The sequence below is a fragment of the Haliotis cracherodii genome, unplaced genomic scaffold (assembly GCF_022045235.1).
Source record: "Haliotis cracherodii isolate W230 unplaced genomic scaffold, xgHalCrac1.p SCAF_16, whole genome shotgun sequence".
In the NCBI taxonomy this organism is placed as follows: domain Eukaryota; kingdom Metazoa; phylum Mollusca; class Gastropoda; order Lepetellida; family Haliotidae; genus Haliotis; species Haliotis cracherodii.
Window position 1 is genome coordinate 30146438 of NW_027266271.1, and position 26536 is coordinate 30172973.

At 40.3% G+C, this 26536-nt stretch overlaps 1 protein-coding gene across 2 annotated transcripts; it reads right to left on the reverse strand.

Annotated features, from left to right (window-relative positions):
* Positions 1 to 92: 92 nt before the first annotated feature.
* LOC139464059 (cell division cycle protein 27 homolog) lies at positions 93 to 25063 on the reverse strand. Of its 2 annotated transcripts, XR_011653089.1 has the most exons (20): positions 24978 to 25063; positions 20514 to 20589; positions 19573 to 19720; positions 17475 to 17600; positions 15939 to 16036; positions 15235 to 15407; positions 14190 to 14365; positions 13505 to 13628; positions 13227 to 13330; positions 12580 to 12637; positions 12272 to 12470; positions 11272 to 11444; positions 10051 to 10203; positions 9022 to 9230; positions 7592 to 7709; positions 6002 to 6130; positions 5365 to 5439; positions 4807 to 4963; positions 2181 to 3699; positions 93 to 2108 (listed from the first exon to the last, which is right to left on the reverse strand). XR_011653089.1 is itself a non-coding variant. In XM_071245597.1 (19 exons), the coding sequence occupies exons 1-19, from the start codon at positions 24999 to 25001 to the stop codon at positions 3590 to 3592; spliced, it is 2430 nt and encodes an 809-aa protein (XP_071101698.1). In that variant the 5' UTR covers positions 25002 to 25063; the 3' UTR covers positions 93 to 3589. The 2 variants fall into 2 exon arrangements, 1 of the variants encoding a protein (XP_071101698.1); XM_071245597.1 differs by having other exon boundaries at positions 93 to 3699.
* Between the last annotated feature and the right edge of the window lie 1473 nt (positions 25064 to 26536).

Sequence of the window (26536 nt, forward strand, 5' to 3'; positions counted from 1 at the left end):
AATAACATGTTGACCAGATGAAGCATTAAAGATGCTCTCCATCCACCTATTTTATGCAAGTTCCAACAAACCAGTTCAGTATGTTGTTATATGTTTATTATGTATGATGTTAGGCAACATCAGAGTTTGGTATTCTGTACAATATATTGAATACTGTCATAACCTCTCTCGCACACAGACCTTGTAGTTGCACAGTACAGTTTCAACACATATTGCTGCTGCTGCTGCTGCTGCTGCTGCTGCTACCGCTGCTGCAGCAAGATCCTGATCTCATGCCAATTCAATCTGGTCTCAAACATCACCAAGTATGGTGGCAGGTTTGATGAACATCATTCAAACTTTGTTGACTGCAAGATGTCCACTGCAAACATGACGGGAAGTGGAGCTTGTGTACCCTGCATACTGACTAACCTAGCTGCAGGATGCATCTGCATAAGTGCATATTATTAAAGGACACACAGCTCGAATATTTTAAATATGTCTTTGGTCACTTCCAGGAAGCACTATTACACAACAAGAAAGCAAACAGGTGAAATCAGGTACATACAAGCCCGTATGTATTATCTACCTCCAGGGCTGCTCATGCTGTCCCTTTACATCCCCACCGAGGGGATATGGGTGTATGAGGAACAGCGGGATATTGAGGAACAGCAGTAGGATCAGCAGCAGCAGCCAGCTCACCACCAACTCAGCACATAATGTCACACTTGTCAAGATGCTGTCCACGTAGAAATCATTCAGGTATAAAAAGACTCCAGTAGACAATACTCAAAATCATATTCACACAAACTAACAAAATATTACAAATCAATAAAAACAAAAATCTCTCCCAACAAGTTGTATAACTTAAATTAGATAATGACGGTTTAAGGAGAGGTGACTCCATGTTGTGTTCATCCACCCTTAAATGCAAAGTGAGTATCTCCCACAAGGAAGCATGGACAGTCCAGAACCCTTTGTTCCATGCACTAACATTCACAAAACAGGTGGAAAAGGACTAACATAATCCATATCAATATGGCATGCGAGCTGTAAGGCTCTGGACAATTCTCTTGGTCGTCTTGGACCTAAATTGTCTGAAATCACAGATGACAACAACCTTTGAAGGCTTTGTGTTTCATTCAGTGAATGGGATTCAAGCTGTGGTTGAGACTCGATCACATTCCACACCATTAGTACATCCACAACATTGAAGCTACCCGTGCAACGTGTAACATATTACAATATTTCTTGTTTGCCAGAACCACCTCTCCGAACCTATTGACTTCTTTTTTTGTAGTCTTATTCAGCTGTAAGGCTCATGAGAAGAATGACAGGCCTTCGGGGCAGATGCTGATCTCTGAGGACTGTCTTCAGCGTCGGGCTGCATAAAGCGAATTTAGTGCAAAGGTGATTGTACCTCCAATACTTCAACATGGTCATGGCAGTCGGGGCGCTAAGATCCCTTAGTGGAACAGCCCCAAGGGCTGTTAAAGAAAGGGATCTCAGCACCTGTCTTTATTCTTTAAAATATGATAGTTGCAGCTAAGATCACATTTGTCAACAGGGCCCTGGGCATCTAGCATAGGCAGATGTTGATTGGAAGTACAATGATCTTTACACCAGCCTCATCCCTTAATTAACACAAAGACATCTGAGTTGACACAATCCTTCCATCAACTCTTCATGTTTGTCAAGACACACCCCCAATATTCTACCCAAACACCCTGTAGCTATTTGCTATCAATAAATACTAACTAAACATTCTAAACAGGTTTCCTTGAAGTAAATATCTACCATGAACTGCCATGAAATAACTCATCAGAGCTTGAAAAGCATAAAAATATTCCGAATAGTTCAAGGTAAATACAAAATAATCCTTTTGCACTTTGCGACATAACTGGTTGCCTTGTGTTGTTGCCAGCTTGTCTGTTTCCTGCAGCAGTTTGTATCACAAATGCACAACTTGCATCAACATGAGCCTCTTGGTTTATAACACTGGACTCCTTCATATTGCAAACTGTTCGTAAAACTCATAGAAACATACAACATAAAGTGAGGTGTTGCTCACAAATCACTTACACAGAATCATGCATGCAGGACCACCTATCTGTGACAGTCTCCCCCACCTCTCTCCAACAGGTGCTGGATCTCAGATCACTTACACGCAGGGAACACCTATCTGTGACAGTCTACCCCACCTCTCTCCAACAGGTGCTTGATCTCAGATCACTTACACGCAGGGACCACCTAGCCATGACAGCCTCCCCCCCACCCCTCTCCAACAGGTGCTGGATCTCAGATCACTTACACGCAGGGAACACCTATCTGTGACAGTCTACCCCACCTCTCTCCAACAGGTGCTTGATCTCAGATCACTTACACGCAGGGAACAAATATCTGTGACAGTCTACCCCACCTCTCTCCAACAGGTGCTTGATCTCAGATCACTTACACGCAGGGACCACCTATCCGTGACAGCCTCCCCTCAACATCTCTCCAACAGGTGCTTGATCTAAGATCACTTACACGCAGGGACCACCTAGCCGTGACAGCCTCCCCTCTATCTTCAACAGGAGCTTGATCAAAGAGTTCTTTCAACACTTCCCATCCCAGGGGTAGATTCTATTATTTAAAATCCAACTTGTCCAAATCTCATTTCGTACTTGCACTTTATGTAACATAACATTGTTCAGGAGAAAACAACTGGTCCTTAGAGACTTCCACCTGTCTGGATTAGTGGTACAGTGCCGTATCTAACCCTGACTATCCTTCTGAATAATGGCAGTGATTAGTTCAGCATTCTCTTTCATGCTTTTGTAATAATCCAAGACAAACTAACATCCAACAGTCACTACCCTTTTCTAAAGTGTCCACTGAATAATTGTCATGATTAATTAAAGATTTATCTTTCATAGCAGGTGCTTAATCTGAAATTAACAAACATCACTAAGCCTTACATGGAATCCACTGAATAACTGTAGGTTAGTAGAAAGTGAGTGAGTGAGCGAGTGAGTGAGTGTATGAGTTGGGTTTAACGCCGTTATTAACAGTATTCCAGTTATATCATGCTCTGTCCCAAAGTCCAAAGTGACGCAGGTCTCAAACGTTTACCCCTTTGGCTAACCCCATGAGCACAGGTATGGTGCTGACAATCCTAGAAACATTATTAGGGCTATACCAACTCACTAATGACCACTATCTCCAACAGGTGCTTGAGATTAACCAACATCCATCTTCTTCATCATTCAAAGCTGAAACTAGCATCACATCTTACTTCAAATAAGATCTTATGAAATTACAAGAATACAGTCTCAGTGTCTCTGAAAAATACACTTCAAGGTTAACAAATATAGTTGAGAAATTTGCCATTAACTGCAGCATCGGAGGTAGACAAATTTCTGCACTTGTCCTTGTGTTGTAAGATCCTCCTTTGACCTGTTATCTGAAGTCCTAGGAGAGGTAGAGAGAGAAAGAGGAAAGCCCTATAACTATTGACCAGACAGCCCTTTTGACCAGCCTATGTAGTGGTGTCTAGTAGACAGTCTTCCCGCCCAATTTTGGTGGTCGTGTCTAATAGCTATAGTGTCTAGTTTTCTATATCCATCTGTCATAAGCTTTCATCACTCTCAATGGCCTGCAGATCAGGGTCCATGTTGGACGAGGTGCTCTGCGAGGCTCCCTCCTGGCCATCTTCCAGCCCTGCTCCTTCCTCCATACCTGAAACAGTGGCAGGGGAATAGTATCACACTAACAACTTCCTCCAGGGGAATAGTACATTACTCTTGAGAACAGGTCCAGGACAACTGTATCTTACACCTGGTTTTAGGGGAACAATGCTACAACTGAAATAATATAAGACCATAGTACACTACGCCTGGAATAGTGAAAGAATATTTTATGGTTTTATTTTACTTTAAACATGAATGTTGGATTCTGATTGGCTGAGACCATTTCTTTTATTTTCAATGTACCCTGTTGACATGTCAGGTAATTTCTTTTCTTCCCCACTCCCACAGCTGAACTGTTGGCATTTAGGATGTGAGATGCCATTTTCCATGATGCTTATTATATTTTCTGAATGTAATAGATCTAGGGGGAATAACTCCCCAGAGTTTGTTTTTTATCATCTTCAAGAACGAAGTGGATAAATGTGTAACAGTGGTATTCTTACCAACTCAGACCAAAGCATGCATGCATAAGACATTCCTGCAATATACTTAGTTTATGTTCCAATGAGCCCGAACATCTAACCTAACGTAGCGGACATATTAACCCATGTCTCCCTAGCAACCAGTGGATAACTCATAATATGTCTCACAGCCTACTGAGCTATATCACACCAGCCTGTAGGCAATGGGTCTGGGAACTAGGGTATCAACCAAGGGAGATAATTGTGTCTACTAGACCCAGATACCAACATAGCTCGTTGATTGTCCCTGATGGGCACCCCTCTCTGCAGTGGTGTAGTGCCTTTATGACCCTCATCTGCCAATTCATCAACACTCGGAACAAGTTTATTTCTTTGTTTTTGTTTAACGCACACTCAGCAATATTCCAGCTACATGACAACAGTCAGTAAATAATCAAGTCTCGATCAGACAATCCTGTGACGGACATCATGAGCAATAATCTACGCAATTGGGTTACAATGACATGTATCAACCATGTCAACGAGTCTTGACTACCCGTTCCCATTAGTCACCTTCTACGACAAGCATGGGTTCCTGAGAACCAATTCTAATCTTGATCTTGTCAGGCTTCTGAACAAGTTTGACATCAAGAGCACATATTCAGTCTCCCTACTTACTGAACACCCCAACATACCTGTTTCATTGAGGCGAGAGAGTGGGTCGTCTTCCTCTGGGACGTACAGTTTATCAATGGCCTCCTTGATCTGGTTGTTGATACCCTTGGGATCCAGGTCCATGGCCCAGGAGAAGTTCATCAAAGCCAGGTGGGTGTTACCTAACTTTTTATGGACCTGCATCATACATCAAGCATGTTTTGAAGCAGAATTACCTTGTAACTATTGTCTCAAGAGTTTTTGTTTCCTTGACAATTTGAACTAAGCTTTTTCACTACTGCACAAGCTCAGAAAACAGATTTAACTTGTTTACGGTCTTAACACACATCTCTATTTGTCTATTTTCCAAGGGCTCTAGGCACCTATTACGACGAATACAGTATTAACATATCTGCATGTTAACCTTGTAAACTCAAAGCATCCATCAAATTGAACATTCAATGCAAGAAAAGTGCCAACATAGGACTGAGTTTCACTGTATTATCAAGGAACAACATTTCAACTTCAAAGGTTTTCTGACATCAACTGATTTAAACAGTGAAGACAAACTTCTATTTGCTTGTCTGATATGAACTCACCTTTCCAATAAGGAAATAAACAAGAGATTCCTTAGGAATGATCATTTTCAGTTCTTCTAACTCTTCTAAAGCTTCCTGAAATGAGAAATTGTAGTGTGTCACCAGCATTGGAGACCACGGGGACATCCTTCCGCAAAAAAAGCTTACTTCACATTTACAAAGTGAAATGAGGTGAAATGGGGTTTAAACCTGGCGTCCAAGATTTTTGCACTTATAATCTTCATGGGTGGCATGTATGTGTGTGTGGCTGCTTGAACTAGTCTGGACTAATGCCAGTTTTAAAGTTAGTTACAGCCCCCTGAGATATCAGTTTAACATGGATACTCCCTGTCCGTCACAGTGTACTGATAGCAACAAATGCAGGTTCTTAACGTCTCTTGGTGTGACATGGCCTGTGTCTCATCTTTTGTTTATGGATCAACTATTATCACAAACATGGAATATAACACAAAGTCTTCCTGCAGAGTCATGCAATAAACCTCAAAGGGAGGTAACCCTTTATTCACGTAACTTTCCTCAAAACAATTTTCTTTTCTCAACCACTGACCCTACAATTTGTCAAAATGATTTTGTATGATTCAAAAGAGAGACCTTAAGAGTCAAACTGCCATTATGCGATAGTGGCTGTGCTGCTTACCATGTGTTTGTCATTAGCAAACATTATGGACGCCCGGTGGAACTTGCATAGAGGATTTTTGGGGTCTGCACTGATGGCGATGTTGAGAGTCTGCAGGGCGGACTCGGACTTCTGCTGAGCATGCTGAACCTGGATAGGGAGAGAAACAGTGTCTCTAGTGGTCATACATCACCCTATGTCATCCCACAGCATATACCCAATATCATCACACTGCATATACCCTATATCATCCCACTGCATATATCCTATATCATCACACTGCATATATCCTATATCATCCCACTGCATATACCCCATATCATCACACTGCATATATCATATATCATCACACTGCATATATCATATATCATCACACTGCATATATCCTATATCGTCACACTGCATATATCCTATATCATCCTACTGCATATATCAAATATCATCCCACTGCATATATCCCATATCATCACACTGCATATACCCTATATCATCCCACTGCATATATCCTATATCATCACACTGCATATATCCTATATCAAACTGCATATACCCCATATCATCACACTGCATATATCATATATCATCACACTGCATATATCATATATCATCACACTGCATATATCCTATATCGTCACACTGCATATATCCTATATCATCCCACTGCATATATCAAATATCATCCCACTGCATATATCCTATATCATCACACTGCATATATCCTATATCATCCCACTGCATATATCATCCCACTGCATATATCATATATCATCACACTGCATATATCCTACATCATCACACTGCATATATCGTATATCATCCCACTGCATATATCATATATTATCCCACTGCATATATCCTATATCATCACACTGCATATATCCTATATAATGACACTGCATATATCATATACCATCCCACTGCATATATCATCCCACTGCATATATCCTATGTCACCACACTGCATATATCCTGTATAATCACACTGCATATATCCTATATCACACTGCATATATCATCACACTGCATATATCATCACACTGCATATATCCTATATCATCACACTGCATATATCCTATATCACACTGCATATATCATATATCATCCCACTGCATATATCCTATATAATCACACTGCATATATCATATATCATCCCACTGCATATATCATATATCATCCCACTGCATATATCCTATATCATCCCACTGCATATATCATCCCACGGCATATATCCTGTCACCACACTGCATATATCCTATATAATCACACTGCATATATCCTATATCATCACACTGCATATATCCTATATCATCACACTGCATATATCCTATATCACCACACTGCATATATCATATATCATCCCACTGCATATATCCTATATCATCCCACTTAAATATCCTATATCATCACACTGCATATATCCTATATCACCACACTGCATATATCCTATATCATCCCACTGCATATATCCTATATCATCCCACTGCATATATCCTATATCATACTAAGCCATACTTCAGTGTCCACTGAGACCACACACAACACACATGATCCATGACAACATGTAGGGTTAATACTGGCCTACACTACAATATCTTCCTGTCAGCTACTCACCACACCAACATGACACAGGAGTGCGGAACTCTGAGGGTTGATCTTTAAGGCTTTACTGAAATGGACTTCGGCTAAGCTGAACTTTTCTTGTTTGTAAAATATCATACCAACACCATACCTGAAACAAAATATTTGACATTTGTTTTCAAGGAATAAGAATCACACTTTTGATACATTTCAAAAAAACTATTTCTCTCACTTAAACACTACCTGTAATGTTATAGCATTTTTGTTAAACTAAAGCAGTATGTTAAGTACCAAATTAATGATGGCCATTCATTTGGACAACTAGTTGACTTTCAGTGGAAGGGGCTGGTTTGACTGTGTATTGTTTCACTCAATGTTGGTACAAGGACAGGCATCCACCTCAATCTTACAACAAGCAATGGTGCTGCGTTACCTATTCTAACCTGGGTCCACCAAGGCCGACAAGCAATAGGGTGCTATGGACCTATTCTAACCTGGGTCCACCAAGGCTGACAAGGAATAGGTTGCTAGGGACCTATTCTAACCTGAGTCCACCACGGCAGACAGGGAATAGGTTGCTAGGGACCTATTCTAACCTGGGTCCACCAAGGCCGACAAGCAATAGGTTGCTAGGGACCTATTCTAACCTGGGTTAACCAAGGCAGACAAGCAATAGGGTGCTAGGGACCTATTCTAACCTGGGTCCACCAAAGCTGACAAGGAATAGGGTGCTAGGGACCTATTCTAACCTGGGTCTACCAAGGCAGACAAGCAATAGGTTGCTAGGGACCTATTCTAACCTGGGTCTACCAAGGCAGACAAGCAATAGGTTGCTAGGGACCTATTCTAACCTGGGTCTACCGAGGCCGACAAGCAATAGGTTGCTAGGGACCTATTCTAACCTGAGTCCACCACAGCAGACAAGCAATAGGTTGCTAGGGACCTATTCTAACCTGGGTCCACAACAGCAGACAAGCAATAGGTTGCTAGGGACCTATTCTAACCTGGGTCCACAACAGCAGACAAGCAATAGGTTTCTAGGGACCTATTCTAACCTGGGTCCACAACAGGAGACAAGCAATAGGTTGCTAGGAACCTATTCTAACCCTGGTCCACCAAGACAGACAAGGAATAGGGTGCTAGGGACCTATTCTAACCTGGGTCCACCAAGGCCGACAAGCAATAGGTTGCTAGGGACCTATTCTAAACTGGGTCCACCAAGGCAGACAAGCAATGGGTTGCTAGGGACCTATTCTAACCTGGGTCTACCAAGGCTGACAAGCAATAGGGTGCTAGGTACTTCAAGTCAACCTGGATGGCTTTGCTCGGCCTTAAAATATGAAGCCTTTCAAGTAATAAAACAATTATTTCACAATTCAATACTATCAAATATGATATTGGAATGTGGACAATGATCAATGAACATAATTGTAGCCACATGTGTTGATCATGTTAAGACTTACCAAGCGTTATAGTGTCGGGGATCTGCCCTTATGGCGTTCCTGAAGTAGGTCAACGCTTTGTCCAGCTCCTCCGTGAAGACATACTCATGGCCGAGCAGCGTGTACGCATAGGCAAATGTTGGGTCAACCTGTGTCGCCCGCTGAAAGAACTTGATCGCTACATCATGTTCCTTTTGCAAACTGAAGCAGTTTCCTGTTGCACACCAAGCCTGTTGAAATAAACAAGGTGTAAAATCTGCTATTGATTCAAAACTGACACAAAACAGTTTTAATGTTTGATAAACATTAAGTCATGGCACAATGTTGCTTTTCAAACCAGGACTGAGGCATTAAATTTAGGTTTGGGATACAAGAGTACTTTCAACTAAACATTTTGTGTCTGAAGCAGAAATAAATTGCTTAGACAAAGGTGTTTCTGTCTTTGGTGTTGACTTTCTTCTCAAAGTAAAAGGAGTCACATCAACATTCAGTCAAGATCCGTTAATCTGCCATGGCTGGTTGTATATGCTTATGTCGGATTAACGAGTAGGTCGGATAAACAAAATTAAGTTGTATCAACTAATCACTGTCATACTTTCTTGGTCTTCACGTCAAACTGTGGGTTCTTCAAGGTTATGAGCACATGTTCCTAATATGTTTCACAATATGTCATTAATTTAGGTAATATCATGAAACTGTCATCAGAGATCTGAGAATGCATTTATTTAGACCATTTTATGCATCTATCTTTTAATTTTTATCAATTCATGTGACCAGGGTGTAACCTGGCCTTGTCTGGTTCAACTAGGTTTTCATGTCAACATGCACCAGGTGCAAATTCAAGCAAGTTCCATAAATCAAGCCCTGCTGACAGTGAAATAGGGCCCTGCTCCACAAAGCGCTCGTAGGGGTAGGTCGATCATAACTCCTATACTTAACATAAACGTATGACAATCGTAGTGCTCAATCACTTTGTGGACCCCCTATCTGCAGTGGAATCTCTCGGGGTAGGACATTGGATAAGTACTAGCTAGCATGCTCTTGTCTCACCTCTGGTGAGTTCTTGTCAAGCTCAGTGAGCTCCTGGGCCAGGGTGGAGAGCTCCACCTCCCGCTGCAAGTGCCACAGAGTGGTGCTGTAGTACTCCAACCCTTCCATGTGGTACGGCTCCAGACGACGCAGCTCCTGGAAGATCTTCTCTGCCTGTCACAACACAAACAAGGTCAGTTGTCTTCCAGTCTCGAGGGGGGTGATGTACCCTCTATTACAGCTTATGTTCCTGCACATCTAATCACATTACAGGTATGTCTTATGCATACATACTTTGGTCTGAAATCAGTGAGAACATCAAAGCAGCCGAAAACAAACTTGAGTTATTCCCTCTATATCTATTTCATTCAGAAAATATTGTACATATCCGGAGAATCACATTTTACATCATCATTTTGAAATTAAAAATTGTGGCTGGTATATGTAGAATGCAATGCCAACAGCTTAGCAAATCGAGTGGTGAACTAAGAAATATATCTCACACGTTATCAGTGTACATTAGCCAATCAGAATCGGACATTCTTGTAAGATAAGTGAAATTACATCTGACTGTGATCTCACACTATCAACCATAATCATTCAATGTCACGCATCGTTATCAGGCAAATATTCACACACAGGCAGGCATACAGAGCACTTACAGAAGTCTAGAGGACTGTGGTAGAGATGCTCAAGGGGAGATAACTGTACTTATCTCCCCTTATAAATGAGTGAATAATACTGAATATTGCTTCAAGTAGTATCAATTTTTCAAAACAAGGACTGATTCACTTCCAAGCTCAGTAGACCACTGGGTAATACCTGACCCCTGGGGCATCCTTGACCAGTGGGGCATCCCTGACCCCTGGGGTATCCCTGACCACTGGGGAATCCCTGACCACTAGGGGTATCCCTGACCACTGGGGGTATCCCTGACCAATGGGGGTATCCCTGACCCCTGGGGTATCCATGACCACTGGGGAATCCCTGACCACTGGGGGTATCCCTGACCACTGGGGGTATCCCTGACCACTGGGGTATCCCTGACCACTGGGGGTATCCCTGACCACTGGGGGTATCCCTGACCACTGGGGGTATCCCTGACCACTGGGGGTATCCCTGACCACTGGGGTATCCCTGACCACAGTTCAATTTGAACAAAAGGCAGATCATCTTCTGTGCTACATTTGCAAATAAAAGACAGACATATTTGATTCACACAGTAAGTTCTCGAGAGTCTACCTTTTGGTAAATTGCCCCTTCAAAGAAAGCTCGGCCCAGTTGCGAGAGCACCCAGCCTGTGTTGTACTGGTGCTCAGGCAGGTCGGAGAACTGTTCTGCCGCCTTGCGACAGTCGTACTGAGACAGCGACAGATATGCCTTGCCCAAGGCCTGCAGGAGATTCAAGATACCCGCTGAAATAGGACATTGACATCTTATAGGAATAGCATAGAGTAACTGAAACAGGACATTGACATCTTATAGGAATAAAAAAGAGTAACTGAAACAGGACATTGACATCTTATAGGAATAGCATAGAGTAACTGAAACAGGACATTGACATCTTATAGGAATAGCATAGAGTAACTGAAACAGGACACTGACATCTTATAGGAATAGCATAGAGTAACTGAAACAGGACGCTGACATCTTATAGGAATAGCATAGAGTAACTGAAACAGGACACTGACATCTTATAGGAATAGCATAGTTACTGAAACAGGACACTGACATCTTATAGGAATAGCATAGAGTTACTGAAACAGAACATTGACATCTTATAGGAATAGCATAGAGTAACTGAAACAGGACATTGACATCTTACAGGAATAGCATAGAGTAACTTAAACAGATCACACAGGCCACACATAAACAGAGCATAGTCATTGAATCTAAGCATAAAGGTCTCATAGAAACAATAGTGTGTAATCGTGTGTTAGAGATACTACTAACCTAATGACTGATGTAGGAGTATTAAAGATGTAAAGGTGTGTGACAGAGACACTACTTCCCTAATGACTGATGTAGGAGTATTAAAGATGTAATAGTGTGTTACAGAGATACTACTTACCTAATGACTGATGTAGGAGTATTAAAGATGTAAAAATGTGACAGAGATACCACTTACCTAATGACTGATGTAGGAGTATTAAAGATGTAAAAGTGTGACAGAGATACTACTTACCTAATGACTGATGTAGGAGTATTAAAGATGTAAAAGTGTGACAGAGATACTACTTACCTAATGACTGGTGCTGCATCTGTATGATCTGCGTTTGTGTGGGGGTGTCGGAAGGCAAGGATGGCTTGCTGTCTACAGACAAGTCACTCTTGTTGATTTCATTCAGTTCTTGTTGGGACTTGCTCAGTCTCGTCTTGGACTTCCGACCAACTGCCTTTGGACTGGCAAATCTTGATTTTCCTTGACTCTTATTGTTTTCCTAAAGGATACAGACCAATACCCAATCAGCATGATTCGTATTGAAGGCAGCATGTAGTCATATATTCCATATCTTTGACCAACAATTATACACATGAAATATTAATTACCTTGACAGAGCTTGAATTTCCAAACAACCGTGAACTTCTTCTGACATTTGGAATATTCCTGGAATGAATGAAAAGAGTAAGAGAAATAGAATTGGCAACACAGCTTTCATACAGACAAGGAATGAGACAATGAAAATTGTCATGGTCAGGAAAATAACAGGTCACAGTGATCGTTAGTATGAGCAGTTATCCACATCAGAGTACAAAGGTACAGAATTGGCCATTATCATATTCACAAAGACTAACCACACAAAAAAAGGTAATCACCAAATCTGACATCGGGAAAGTGTTTTAGAGATGGACCTACTCTGTTTTGAAATTAATCGATACTGTTTTATAATAATTTTGAACCAAGTGCTTTAGTTAGTGTGCAAACTACATGTCCTGTTCTACACCATGAAACCAGTCAGGGTTAAGGTCAAGGACATCAAAAACATCTGATAATGTTCCAATATTGAATGAATGCAGTGATGACAGGTTATTGGCAGTAATGGTTTAAAGATCAAAATGTAGGCTATTGATATATCCATATGCACGTTTTATTTGTAAAAAGGCATGATTTAGAGGTATCAATCAGAAAATTGATACCTAACTTTAACCAATCAGAATCAAGCATTTCTTCAATGTCATGGCAGAATTAGGCTCACCCTGTCTGGTTAGAAATGTCTCTGGTGTTGGCTGTGTTTCCAGACATGCTGAATACTGGAGGCTTTGGCATCTGGTTTTGATTCTGACTTCTCCGTGTGACCGGCTGAAAATAGTTGGGGAAACATAACTACAAGAAACACATTAAACAGTTGTCTGTGGCGATTCCAGGTTCAGTGACCACAACGTCATCATATTCCAATTGACTTGATCGATGTTCATTATGTTATGTAAAAACACCTAGCTGAAACGTGCTTCCTAACAACTGATGAGAGTTTACCTTCTTGCTGGGCGCCTTGGGGTCGAGCGTCTGTTGCTCACTGTAGGAGACAGGGCTGGGCGTGATGAAGGGCATGGTGTTATGATCCGTAGGGCTCGGAGTCTCCAGGGGCAGGATGCCAAAACTGCAGCAGAAGCAGATCACTTACATTAACGTGAACAGAACTCTCACTTCAAAATACACCAACATCACAGCTACCTGAGCAACTCTAGCCTCGTTAGAGACTAAGTTGAAATTGTTGCCATGGAAACGTAATAATTTAGAAACATTTAAAAAGAGCAAAAGGCTCCAGATAAGCAGATGAGCAATGTATATGTTAAGTTTTCTTAAAGGAACATTGAACTGTTTATGGGAACATCGCTAAAATCTAAAGCTAAAATCAATATGTCTCCAGTCCCTTTGGGACACTGGACATAACTCTCCCTTAACAATACACAAACAGAACAGTTAAATTGACACAAACATGATTACAGTGCCTGCCAAGAGCACTGTCAATTAAAACAGACCAAAAGCAATAGGCTTTCAGGAAACATTGGCCCATATGGGAGTTTAATGTTTTACTTGAGTGTCAGAATGTTTATCTGTTATCTCAACATGTTAAGGCAGTAAGAAAAATAGCACCATGGTGTTTCCTGTCGTGTCTGAACACCAAGGCTGGATGCAGATTGTCGTTGGCGGTACTTACCGAGGAGTGAGAGGGCTGTGGAACAGGGGTTTACTGTAGAGACCCCTGGAGATGACGGACTGTGTGCGGGGGTAGCGGGCTGTTGTGGGGGCGGAGGGGATGTCCACCAATGGGGGCTCCTGATTCTCGGGGGTCATGGACTGAGTCACACAGATCTGAGGGGTGGGGGTCTGCATCTGGAGCAATACAACACATAAATATAACTCTCCATATAGCTTGTAGTAGTTTATCGAAACTGCTGTGGACAGGTGTGGCTTCACTGTTAAGTACAATACAATTAATATTGCTTGCATAACTTAACTGATCTGAACTTGTTTGCTTGTTAACAGATTTGAGCCTCTTGAAAAGACTAAACATGTAAACATATTTACAATGCCACAACAATGAGTGCCACCAAACTGCATGGCCACTGGGGATAGCCTTGATGCAAGCACACACTCATCTATCTCTACCCTTACAAACAGCATGGTCACTTGTGACCAACTCAGGGTCACAGACACAGCGATAGCCTTGATGCAAGCACACGCTCATCTATCTCTACCCTTACAAACAGCATGGTCACTTGTGACCAACTCAGGGTCACAGACACAGCGATAGCCTTGATGCAAGCACACGCTCATCTTTCTCTACCCTTACAAACAGCACAGCTACTGGTGACCAACACAGGATAACAGACACAGCGATAGCCTTGATGCAAGCACACGCTCATCTATCTCTACCCTTACAAACAGCATGGTCACTTGTGACCAACTCAGGGTCACAGACACAGCGATAGCCTTGATGCAAGCACACGCTCATCTTTCTCTACCCTTACTAACAGCACAGCTACTGGTGACCAACACAGGATAACAGACACAGCGATAGCCTTGATGCAAGCACACGCTCATCTATCTCTACCCTTACAAACAGCATGGTCACTTGTGACCAACTCAGGGTCACAGACACAGCGATAGCCTTGATGCAAGCACACGCTCATCTATCTCTACCCTTACAAACAGCATGGACAGCGATATCCTTGATCGTGTTCATGCAAGCACACACTTACCTTCAAGAGGGAACCTTGCTCCCACCTGACGTTGGCATCATTACACCCGGGTGCTATGGCCTCCGAGATTGGGGTGAGGACATCGGTGATGTTCTGTGACATGTTGTGGGTGTTGGTGGGTGGGGCTGTATGCTGGGGTAGCTGGAACACCTGGCCAGGGTCAACCTTCTCACCTGTCACACAGAGGACAGACTAGTAACAAGCTATCACTTACAGATAACAGATCCATGTTCTCAGCCTCACTCCAACACTGAACATAAAAGGTATTAGTAATCAACACGAATAAATCGAGTGAGTATAGTGATGCTCCAATCACATGACCCTATTGTAGTGTACTCTCGCCCTGTCAGTAGGGTGGTGTCACCGAGATGATCACCCGGGCAGGGGTTATCACTGGATACACTGCTAACTGACTAGTACCTTGCCAAGGTTCATACAGATATGGAACACCAAAATTCAAGGCTTTCAAATGTCATTTTCAAGGCTTTTTTAGTTGGGTTATTATTTGTTTGTTTGTTTGTTTGTTTGACGTTGCACTCAGCAATATTCCAGCTATGTGATGGCGGTATGTAAATAATCAAGTCTGGACCCGACAATACAGAATAATATTCCCCTCCCACTTCTGATGGGGACAATAATGAGTCTCAACCCTGATCAGGGCAGATAGATGTTTATCACATGCAGGTATTTTCTGGAACACTTACCAAGTTGGCACAACCTTTCATATGACTTCCACAGAAGGGGATTAATTCGAAGACTTTTCCTGTAACATTCTGCAGCTTTCTTTACACGTTCCGTTTTACTGAAAACAAATTTGAGTGCAAATATAATTTTAAAATGTGAAGCGAATAGCAGACCAATACATTGTGACAATACCCTGTCATACCAGGTATCTTTATTAAAGGGGGTCTTTGCTCCAAATCTGGTGCCAATTTACAGTTCAGGATTAGATAATGGAATTACTTCAGTGTGAGGTATTTATTTTGTTTGGTTGTTGCTCAACACCACTCTCAACAATATTCCAACCATATGACAGCTGCCTGTAATTAATCTGATCTGGACCAGACAAAAGTGATTGAATTTATGAGTAATTATTAATGCTCAACCAAGTCAATAAGCCTAACAACCCGATCCATTCAGCCGCCTCTTACTACAAGCATAGGTTAGAGGGGATCCCTATTATATATTTCTTCCCCAAAACCCCTCAGGATGAGAGAGAAACTGACATACTGTCTGCATGCTATCAGGGCAATCGTTCACTGCTGTGTTGAAATACATCATTACCATAAGATAGCAAACAAAGAGGTGTCACAACAATTCCACCAAACCTTCCAGGACTGCCATTTTGTCAGAGCAGACTCTCCCTTTAAAACTCAACAAAAAGTACATCTCCATGTGTATTACCAGGGCTTGCTTGGACACATGGGCAGTAGGAAGATCAATCCACACTGTTGTGAGGCGATGGGGTTTAACATCACATTCAAGATCATTGCACTTATTAGCGATGTGCATGCACATGAACATGCACATGCATGCATGTCTGCTTGTACTCAGTGCTCAAGACAGCTGCCTACCTGCTAGCCAAATGCCAGTGACTTCTAAAACATTTTAGTAACATTTCCATAACATTCCGTAACATTGCCTGACAGTCGAGTTGAAAATTCTAGTCAATGCATATTTAATCCCAACTACAAAATATGTAGGCTGTAGCCAGGAAGTGGGGCTAGTAACATTGATTGGGGGCTTGCAACACCCGGCCAGTGAACTTCAGCAACTAATCCATACCCTGGTTGTCATTGTCCGGATTAATGCTGGTTTTAGAGTGCTATTCCACTGACATACCTTGCCCCTGGTAAACAAAGACACTGATACAGTATACTGACTCCAAGCCGACCAGCCATGTTAGATTAATGCTTGGCTTTCATCATGTTCAACTCAACTCAACATTGTGTTAAATGCGCATCTATTCGTGTCACATCTTGCAACAAGCCTGGGACATTCTCTTATGAAAACAGTAGGGGCTGTGAGGTAGTGTTTGCTTTTCACATCGAAGGTCCGGGTTCGATTCCGCACATCGGTGCAATGTGGGAATCCCCTTTCTGATGTCCCCTGCCGTGATAATGCTGGAATATTGCTAAAAGAGGCATAAACCATACTCACTCACTATAAATACAATAACCTGATTATGGACACATGACCTCACATACATCCTGAGATGTTGGGTCTAGTCTGTAGCTCACCTATACATGTTCCCCAGGAGAGAGAAGACGTGGCACGCCATGTTGCCGAACTCATTCTCGATCTCATCCAGAGACTTGCAGCGACTCAGGATGTTCCCCGCCAGCGTGTCCTCAGCCTCCGCATACCTGCAACACAACACATTAGTACACTGGAATCTGAAACCCCAAACACCTGATGGTAACAGTTAAACACCCTTAATCATGCTGGTCCACCATATCACAATGAGTCTCAGAGTGACAGATTTGACAGATAGTTTGTTTAAGTAAATAATAAAAACATACAACTGATAACAACCTCCGGTTTATTGCATGTTGCGTCGCCTCGTTGTAGATTCGTACACCATGATCAAGCACTATCCGAGAGTTTTCTTTTTGCAAAGCCCAGTAGATTTACACATCAAAGAACATAAAAACAGCCAGAGCAGACAGCAAATCAGCCCTCTCAGACCACCAACAAAAGTTCCCAAGCCATCAAATCCAGTTTGACAAAATCTCAACTAAACTTCAGAATTTCACAAAAACAAAACTCGTTGAAGCCATAGAAGTCCAATGTCACAAACCGTTGATCAACAGAGATCAAGGGTTTTATATCTCGTCTGCCTATGAAAATCTAAAAAGCAATAGACTTTAAATTAGTATCCCATCAGCTTGACCAACCAGTTAATTAGTATCCAATCAGCTTTTTTATTTTTGTCTATTATTATCTAATCCGATTGTTTAGGTTTTAATCCTAACTGTACATCTGGCTTGTGAACCATATGGCTGCTTATGACAACATATCTTCCATATATCATACACCTCTCAACACTTGGTTGTAGTCACTCCAGCTTGATAATGGGGCAAGAATCTACATCGAAACGTTGCTACATGCAATAAACCAGAAGTTGTTATCCATAAAGTTGTAGGTTTTTATTATTTACTCACCAACTCCTGGAATACCACTCCACCTACTTGTTTAAGTTGTCGAACCTTTGACCGATAGAAATTCTAAGCGAGGCATCACACGTTTCATAATTTGATAACTAAAAGGATTGGTCCTACTTAGAGTATCGATTTATTAAATAATGCACAGTCATCAAAAATCATAACTGACATTCTGAGCAGTGTGTGTGTTTGTATCATACTTTCTGTATCAGAGGGAAATGTGTCAGGAGCTTTAGTAACTTTCATATATATTCGTATATATTCATCCAATTATGAACGGTATTGCATAGTCTGTCTTACAGACCCTGATACAAATATATATCAAATACAGCCCATGCAAGTCTATAATGTTTGGCAAGTCTAGACTACTGCAGTGAAAATGAAGAGAGTCACTGGGCTCCCTTTTATTACATTTTTATTAAGATAATTGAACAACTGGTTTTTTTCTGTACGATATGTTCATTTCAGAGAATAGATGTTAGTCTAGGTATTCACTGATTTGTTGTTATGGTTTATGTTTTGCTTCAAAATCACTGGACCTAAAACAGTTGTACTCACCTTTCATGACAAAACAATTCAGAGTGCATGTGAAAATATATTTATCACCCAGCGATATCTCCTAGCGATGTAATGAAATTGCATCACAATGATTTGCAGACAATTGTGACATAATTGGTCAGCATGATGTTGTAATCAAATGACATCACTGATCTTTCAGCCACTGAGGGTGGTCAACAGTACTTCTTACACTCAAGACATCACTTATTACAGTTTACAAGCGGAAAAGTTGGACGAATGTTGGTGATAAATAGAATCTCACCCAAGTGTCTTTTGACACCAAATATATCAATATTTGTCAATAAATGGTTAAAATTCTTCAGCAAGCCATAGAGATTTAAACTTTTATCATGTTTATTGAACAGCGTTGATATATTTGATATCAAAGACACTGGGGTGAGATTCTCAATACATAAAACACATGAAAAATTGACAGTAGTTTTCCAAGACTATCACATGAAAAGAAATAAGAAATCATTATTTTTCTATACATGATCCAACCAAACCCTATCTTGGAATAAAATCGCTGTTTTGTGACCCACTAAAGACTCGTAAAACTGCTGGGTTGGGACAAATTATGTTCATTATGTTAGAGGAGTCGGGATGAAGTCCTTACTTCTGGATGTCCATGCAGCACTTGGCCATAAGGTACTTGCACTGGGGGGTGGGGCAGCCTCGCTTCTGGAGCAGCATGTACGTCTGGATGGGTCGGCCTGACCGATAATAGCATGTTGCCAACAGGTGAAGTGCCTCATCTGACGACACTGAAAACAGAGCATGGACATGACAGGTGTTGAAAACTGTCTTATGTTTAGTCTTGTGTGGGTGAGTTGAAATTATTATTTTAATGTCACAGCAATATTGTCATTCCCTGTTGAAAACTGTTTGTTTGTCATTTGACTCCACACTCAGCAATATTCAGCTACATATCTGCGGTCTGTAAATACTCGAGCCTGGACCAGACAATCTACTGATCGATATCATGAGCATCAATCCATGCAACCAGGATGCAATGACATGCTTCAATCAAGTCAGCGTGTCTGACGACCCGATCCTGTTAGTCACCTCTTACAACAAGTAAAGTCGCCTCTTAGAACTGAATGCTGCATCTGCAATGTTTCAGCCATATTGTCATTCCATTGTTACAGCTTTTGGAGAACTGACATGAAACATATACAAGGGTGGATCTAGCATTGTTACAAGGGAGGGGTCAAAATATCAATATCCTCTCAGTCTCTGCCTACAACATACTACATTTGGATTTCAAAAGGGGGGTTTGGGTGGGGGGTTTGGGTGGGGAGTGGGAGACTCCCTGGATCCACCCTCTGCATCTGCTTATGATACAGGTATCAAAACCACCTGTCATAACAATCAGTGACATTCTTGTGATTCTGTTATTTTCACAGTAGCAAAATATGTATAAAATCATATAAATACCATATTGTACATGTTTCACCTACAACAAAGTATCTGTTGCAGTCCCTCTCAGTGTTCATGTCATGGTGTCCATGCTAGTCTCACCTGCATCCAATTATCACTATCCTCATCTCAACTCACCTTCAGCATACAGTCTCTCAGCAAGGAATGTGGCATCGCTGTAGGCATAGTGATTCAAGGCATCTAAGATGGCAGCCTGAAAATCAGATGGCTTTTATAAACACCTTGACCAATAATGTTATTTTCTCTTTGGATCCATAATGGATAACTACCTAAGCATCATGTCTTTGTTTTGTCTCTTGGTTTAACTTAAATTCCACTAACGGGTGTGCGGTATAATGTGGTGCAAATCTTCAGCAATACATATTGTGATACCTTTGTAAATGTAGCAATATATTGGGGCAAATATAAATAAGTATATTTGTGTTCCTAATTAAATGGAGTTGGAAAATTGTATCTTTCCAAATCTATGTTACAAAATAAACAGGATAAGGTCAGATTTATTTCTTGTTTTGTTTTTATTCTTTAATCTCTTTATCATACATTTATTCACTGAAAAGGAAAAATAGTGAGGGACACTGACCGATGGTATCTGACATTAATACAGGGTATAACTCTGAATAAATGATAAAAATGTAAACTGGCAATATATTGCAATATGTATCGCAATACAGGTTAAAGTATGGCAATATACTGCAATATGTATTGCAATACAGGTTAAAGTATGGCAATATATTGCAATATGTATCGCAATACAGGTTAAAGTATGGCAATATATTGCAATATGTATCGCAATACAGGTTAAAGTATGGCAATATATTGCAATATGTATCGCAATACAGGTTAAAGTATGGCAATATATTGCAATATGTATCGCAATACAGGTTAAAGTATGGCAATATATTGCAATATGTATCGCAATACAGGTTAAAGTATGGCAATACACTGCAATACAAAATCCAGGTTAAAGTATGGCAATACACTGCAATACAAAATCCAGGTCAATACACAGCCCTACATTCCATGCACATGTGTAACTGCAAGTACCATCACAACACAAGTACCATCTTTTAACATCTTTTGGTACAATGCGGCCAGGGATCTGCTCTACCACCAGACCACAGAGGCAGTTGTAATTGACAAGGGAAAACAAGTTTTATCAACAAAGAATAGTTATGTTCACTGACAGACCATACTGATAGCATCAATTTGCCAAACAGATGAAAGTACTAAGAAAACTGTTTTCTGCATTTCTTTCATCTGACAAGGCATACATGGCTGTCGACTACTAGCTAGGCTGTTTACATCATGTGATAGCTACAAATCATATGTCAAGTACAGTCCCGCTTACAATGCCTACAAAGTCTATTTTATCAAATTTATGAGCACATGGCTCATTGCGTATATCACCTCTGAAGCTTCAACATGTTTGTGCCAGTGAGAGCACAAGCTTACTGAATAGTCTGACATTGACAGTAGATGTAAATCATGTTAATTACTTTGATACAGACTTATGATGTATTATTAGTTGGGTCCCCTTAATCACTCTCACAAAGTGGACACAAGTTATGGATAACAACTTCATTAATATTAGCGACATTACACTATAAGTAAATTTTCATTGTGTTCATTGAAATTCCTGTATTCTGATTAGCTGAATTGGTCACGTGTTATTGCATTCATTTCCCAATGAATGTAAAAAATTAAGTCATGACCACCAAGGCGGACTGCTTTTATTACTGCGGAATGTCAGGGAATCCCAATATTCGAGGGAGGGAATTACCTTTCTGTTCACGAGTATCGTCATGCACAGGACATTAAGCAAAATTCATGCATATTCATTGTCCAAACAACCTCGCCTGTTTTTTCCCTGTTTGCCTCGGTTCCACAACTTTCATGGCTTCGGGTTTCATTTTTCGACCGTGTCTTCCCGTTCTCAGTGAATTAATGGTTGAATCTGGCGATAACTGACCATGTCATTTGAAACAGCCACCTTCTCTCAGACATATTTGTCCCGTTTCGTTGCAGTCTGACTGTTGCACTTCATCTTGCCTCTTGCCTTGAATGACAGGTCTTATGAACATTGTTTTGGCTCTCCATTGATGGGCTACTGACTTTGTAGGCGTGTCAAGTTATGTGCATAGATTAAACAATCACCTGATTCATGTCACGCCACAGTATGTATTCATACACCTGGACTCTTTATAATTATTGGCATTTTTGTCTGCTTTGATATATACAGCTGTTTTTGGTTAAACTATTGTAGATAAAACATGTTTTCATGTCAAATTTAATTATAAGCATTGACTGTGTATTTATTTCGGTTCATTGAGGTAGAACTGATGTGCACACTTTTGTAAGTAACTTTTGTAAGAAAACGCTATGCATATTCATACAGATTGCACATAGGTTTTCTTGATTCATACCTCAATGAACCGATAAAGATACACAGTCAGTCCTTAAATAGATCCGTACCCTGACACGTCACAACAACAGTATATTAAAGAAGTTGTTATCCATAATCCAGATGTATCTAGGATACCTAAGAGCCCATGGAAAGCATATATTGTTCAAAATTGTTTTTTCTTAAAGTTGATATTTTTGTAAATTCTGAGGAAATGGAACATTATTATTCAAATTGGGAATTTTTACTGTCATTTGCTGTAGACTTGGGGTCGAAGATTGGCCTCTGAGCAGGTCTAGTTAAATCCATGTAAATTATGTCCATCTTGTCATCCTTCAACTCCTAAGAAATGCCTATTAAACATGCTCATAGAAGTCCTGTTACAGAAGCTACATTTCAGGATTAACCGAACCAACTACACAGTAGAACATGGTTATAGCAAACATTGCATATTAACTTACACATTGGTCACATCAAACTATTTCCAAAGTCTAGACTGCTTTACTAAATATTATCATTCAAATGACACAAGTAACAAATTTTCTGTAACAAATTAACAGTTATAGAAAACTGATTTTTCGGCCCAAAGACACACAAAAATCATTATTTCCTTCAACAAGAAATGGCATGGTCAAACTCAGTCAATCCCTATCAGCTGTGAATGAGAAATGTACATGTAATTACTATATTGCCACTGTGAACAAAATACTTAAGAATAGTGAAACTCAATTAGTGCCAATTACAATCAGCTCAATGCTGACACCAATCTGTGGCACATCAACATTGTCACAGTCTACTGTTGCAATCCTTGTATAAACAAATATCATGGATATTCAAATGTATGTTTCCCAAACTTATCTCCAAGTCAATCCCGATCACAAAAACTATTTCTAAATTATCAACTGTTATTTCACCTGCTGGTGTCATTACAAGTAATGTCTAACAATCTCTATAGATCATATTGTGAAATATTTATACAGGGCAAAATTGGTAAGAATTCATGAAAAGGTTTGTAGTTTCAAAACAATACTTAGTTCTATTCTGTGAGCATTTGCAGGTGTTTCAAATACAAACATTCCCTACTTGCCCATGGGCAAATTAACTTAAAATTTCAACTTGTCCAGTCTGATTTTCAACTTGCCCTGCTAAATCATGGAAAAGAAGAACATTTTATTTTGACAACTAAAGTTTATTAACTGAAGCATCACCTGAAGGGAGATCTCCAGAATAGAAACACGGCTAGTCAGGTACTTCTACTGTAGTTGACGAACACACTATACCTTGTTCTAAAATTTAAGTTTCAAAGTTAAAACCACTGGGCAAAGGCAACTAAATTCAATTTTCCCTTTTGCCTGGTACCATATCTTCACCAGTCTGGCAAGTTGGGCATACTAATTTCAACACCCCTGATCAGAGAGTTACCATGGCATGTTCACTGATGCTTGTGTAACATGTTATTCTTATACACCTCAAGGATTACATGTATGAATACTCTTACCATCATTGTTTACCTATCATGTTCATACTTGCAATAGTCTAACAAATGTGTTCATTTATATGGATGAAGAAAACACTCAGACATCATAAATTCTAGGAGAAAAACAAGTATTTCAAAACAGTGAGTGGTATTAGTGTTGAGATGCAAAAAAAATAAAGAAAAAAGTGGGTTACTACCAGCGATGAATTTCTTTTTCTAGAACACGTCTTTGACACTACTTCAGGTAGGGTCATGATCCTTCAACATCCACTGTTAATCACATACATAAACTTGACTACATGTAACAGATTGAGAACGTTATTTACAACTTTAGGGCGATGGCTGCTTGACAGGTGCCCTTCGTCGCAACAGCTGTGTTCGGACTGCACTCGCTTTGTAATCATACACACACATTACAACCTACACCAACAAGATACAAAATATTTATCTCCCCTACGTGTATACGGCACCCAGTGACCACATTTAACCTCCAAACAACACAAAACAACCCGCATAACCTTCTAACGCGAAATCATAACAAAGATGGGCATACGCCATTTTCTATTTCATAAATCAGAATGTTTGTCACCGATTTTCGTTACAATTTCAACTACAGAGAAAGAAACAGTGGTTTATATGCTGACAAAATATACTGCTAAATACGTCAGTGTTTCGACATAACGCATAAATAATTTGCAAGTACCTGTACTGGCTCTTGTAAGAGCATTTTGGTTGTCTGTTTGTCACTGGCAGCTCATATCCCAATGTAGACCGCCATGACAGTTAACCTCGTTTTGGTTTGTCTTGTGAACCAAGGGGGTATTCCTACGAACCAATTACGGTCTATTATCTTTGAAAAGCTTCACATGGATTATCCAACCAGGTACAGTGACAACACCGTAAGACACATGCTTATAGTGCAATTGTTCCTAATAATAGGATATGTTTTAATCTGTGGTCAATTCGTAATGTTTAAATCAGTTGTATTTGAATTTGAACTGTGTTTGTATAACGCATTGTTTATATTGTGTAAAGTTCAGAAATGACCAATGCACGCGATCGTATCCGAGGTAACAACGTCATCAACATCGATTAGACAGAGACCTTATACAGATATGATCCTGTATATGGTCCCTGGTTTAGCGTATACATAGCGTTGGATAGAATATTTATGTGTGTCCATTTCATATCGAAGAAGATGAGAAGCAATTGTATACGAAAACATGTTCTCAAGACTATTTCTCATATATTTTCTTGTGTAATTATAACTTTTTGAGTATAGAACGTATACTATTCTTGTAAATAGTCTTCTTCTAATAGTCTACATATTAATGCATTGCTTGTTGAAATACATTTATCAAGGTCTGTTAACAATTCTTAATTGTTTAGTATTTTTTGACACATTCAGAGACCTTTATCAGTGGGTACATTTCTTTCAAAACCAGGGCTGGCGTCAGCCAGGGATGCATGTTACCGCCTTGCTTTTTAATATAGATTAATGACTTGGTATACATTGTATATAAATACTATTAAAGAAAATGATGAACATGAAGTATTTGTGGACAATGAATTTAAAGACATATTCCTGTCGTTCTGTGGATAAATTGAATAAACATATTGTTCTCTCAGAACATCGTTATATCTATAGAATAAGAAAATAAAAGAAGACAAATATTTTATTAAAGTGTCACACATTTTAAAATGCAAGTAGCGATGCCAATAACAATATTCACAATACGTATACAACGTCAGGCCACGTGGCCTATGAGAGACACAACACACCATATATACAGATTACTTGACAATTTGTTGCCCGGATACGAAGAATGATTCTGTTAATTCTGTCGGCTCTAATTACCTACTTATTGTGGTCAGTGTATGGTATTTTATAAAGTTGAGTTTGGCACTATTGTGCAACAATTAGTTGCGGCAACGTGGCGTGACTTCATCAACCCATTAGCATGCTAATTAGACCTTGGCCGCCGGGGGTCTGTCGTGTTCAGTGTCGCCCATTGGCGGCCCATCTTCAGTGTACATTACTCTACGGATGTCTCCGAGTGCGTAACGTTATACATACAAACTATATGCAAATTCTAATTGATATGTGCATATTGAACTAAACATCACCCGTTGTGGCAAGGTCGATTCCAGGATATAAAACATTAAATGAGGGTGGAGGTGGGGTGGTCCACGTCCACTTGGGCCACATGTTACTTCGGGGGGACAGATATGGTGGGGAATCGAACCCGGGTCTTCAGCGTG

What these genes read in the sequence shown, in the direction of transcription:
- LOC139464059 (XM_071245597.1), bottom strand. Translation starts at nt 25,001, where the DNA reads ATGCTCTTACAAGAGCCAGTACAG. An exon ending in TGAAAGGTTGTGCCAACTTG is followed by an intron (nt 15,408 to 15,938) that starts GTAAGTGTTCCA and finishes TCTGTGTGACAG; the next exon opens with GTGAGAAGGTTGACCCTGGC. An exon ending in TTGCTAATGACAAACACATG is followed by an intron (nt 5,440 to 6,001) that starts GTAAGCAGCACA and finishes TTCTCATTTCAG; the next exon opens with GAAGCTTTAGAAGAGTTAGA.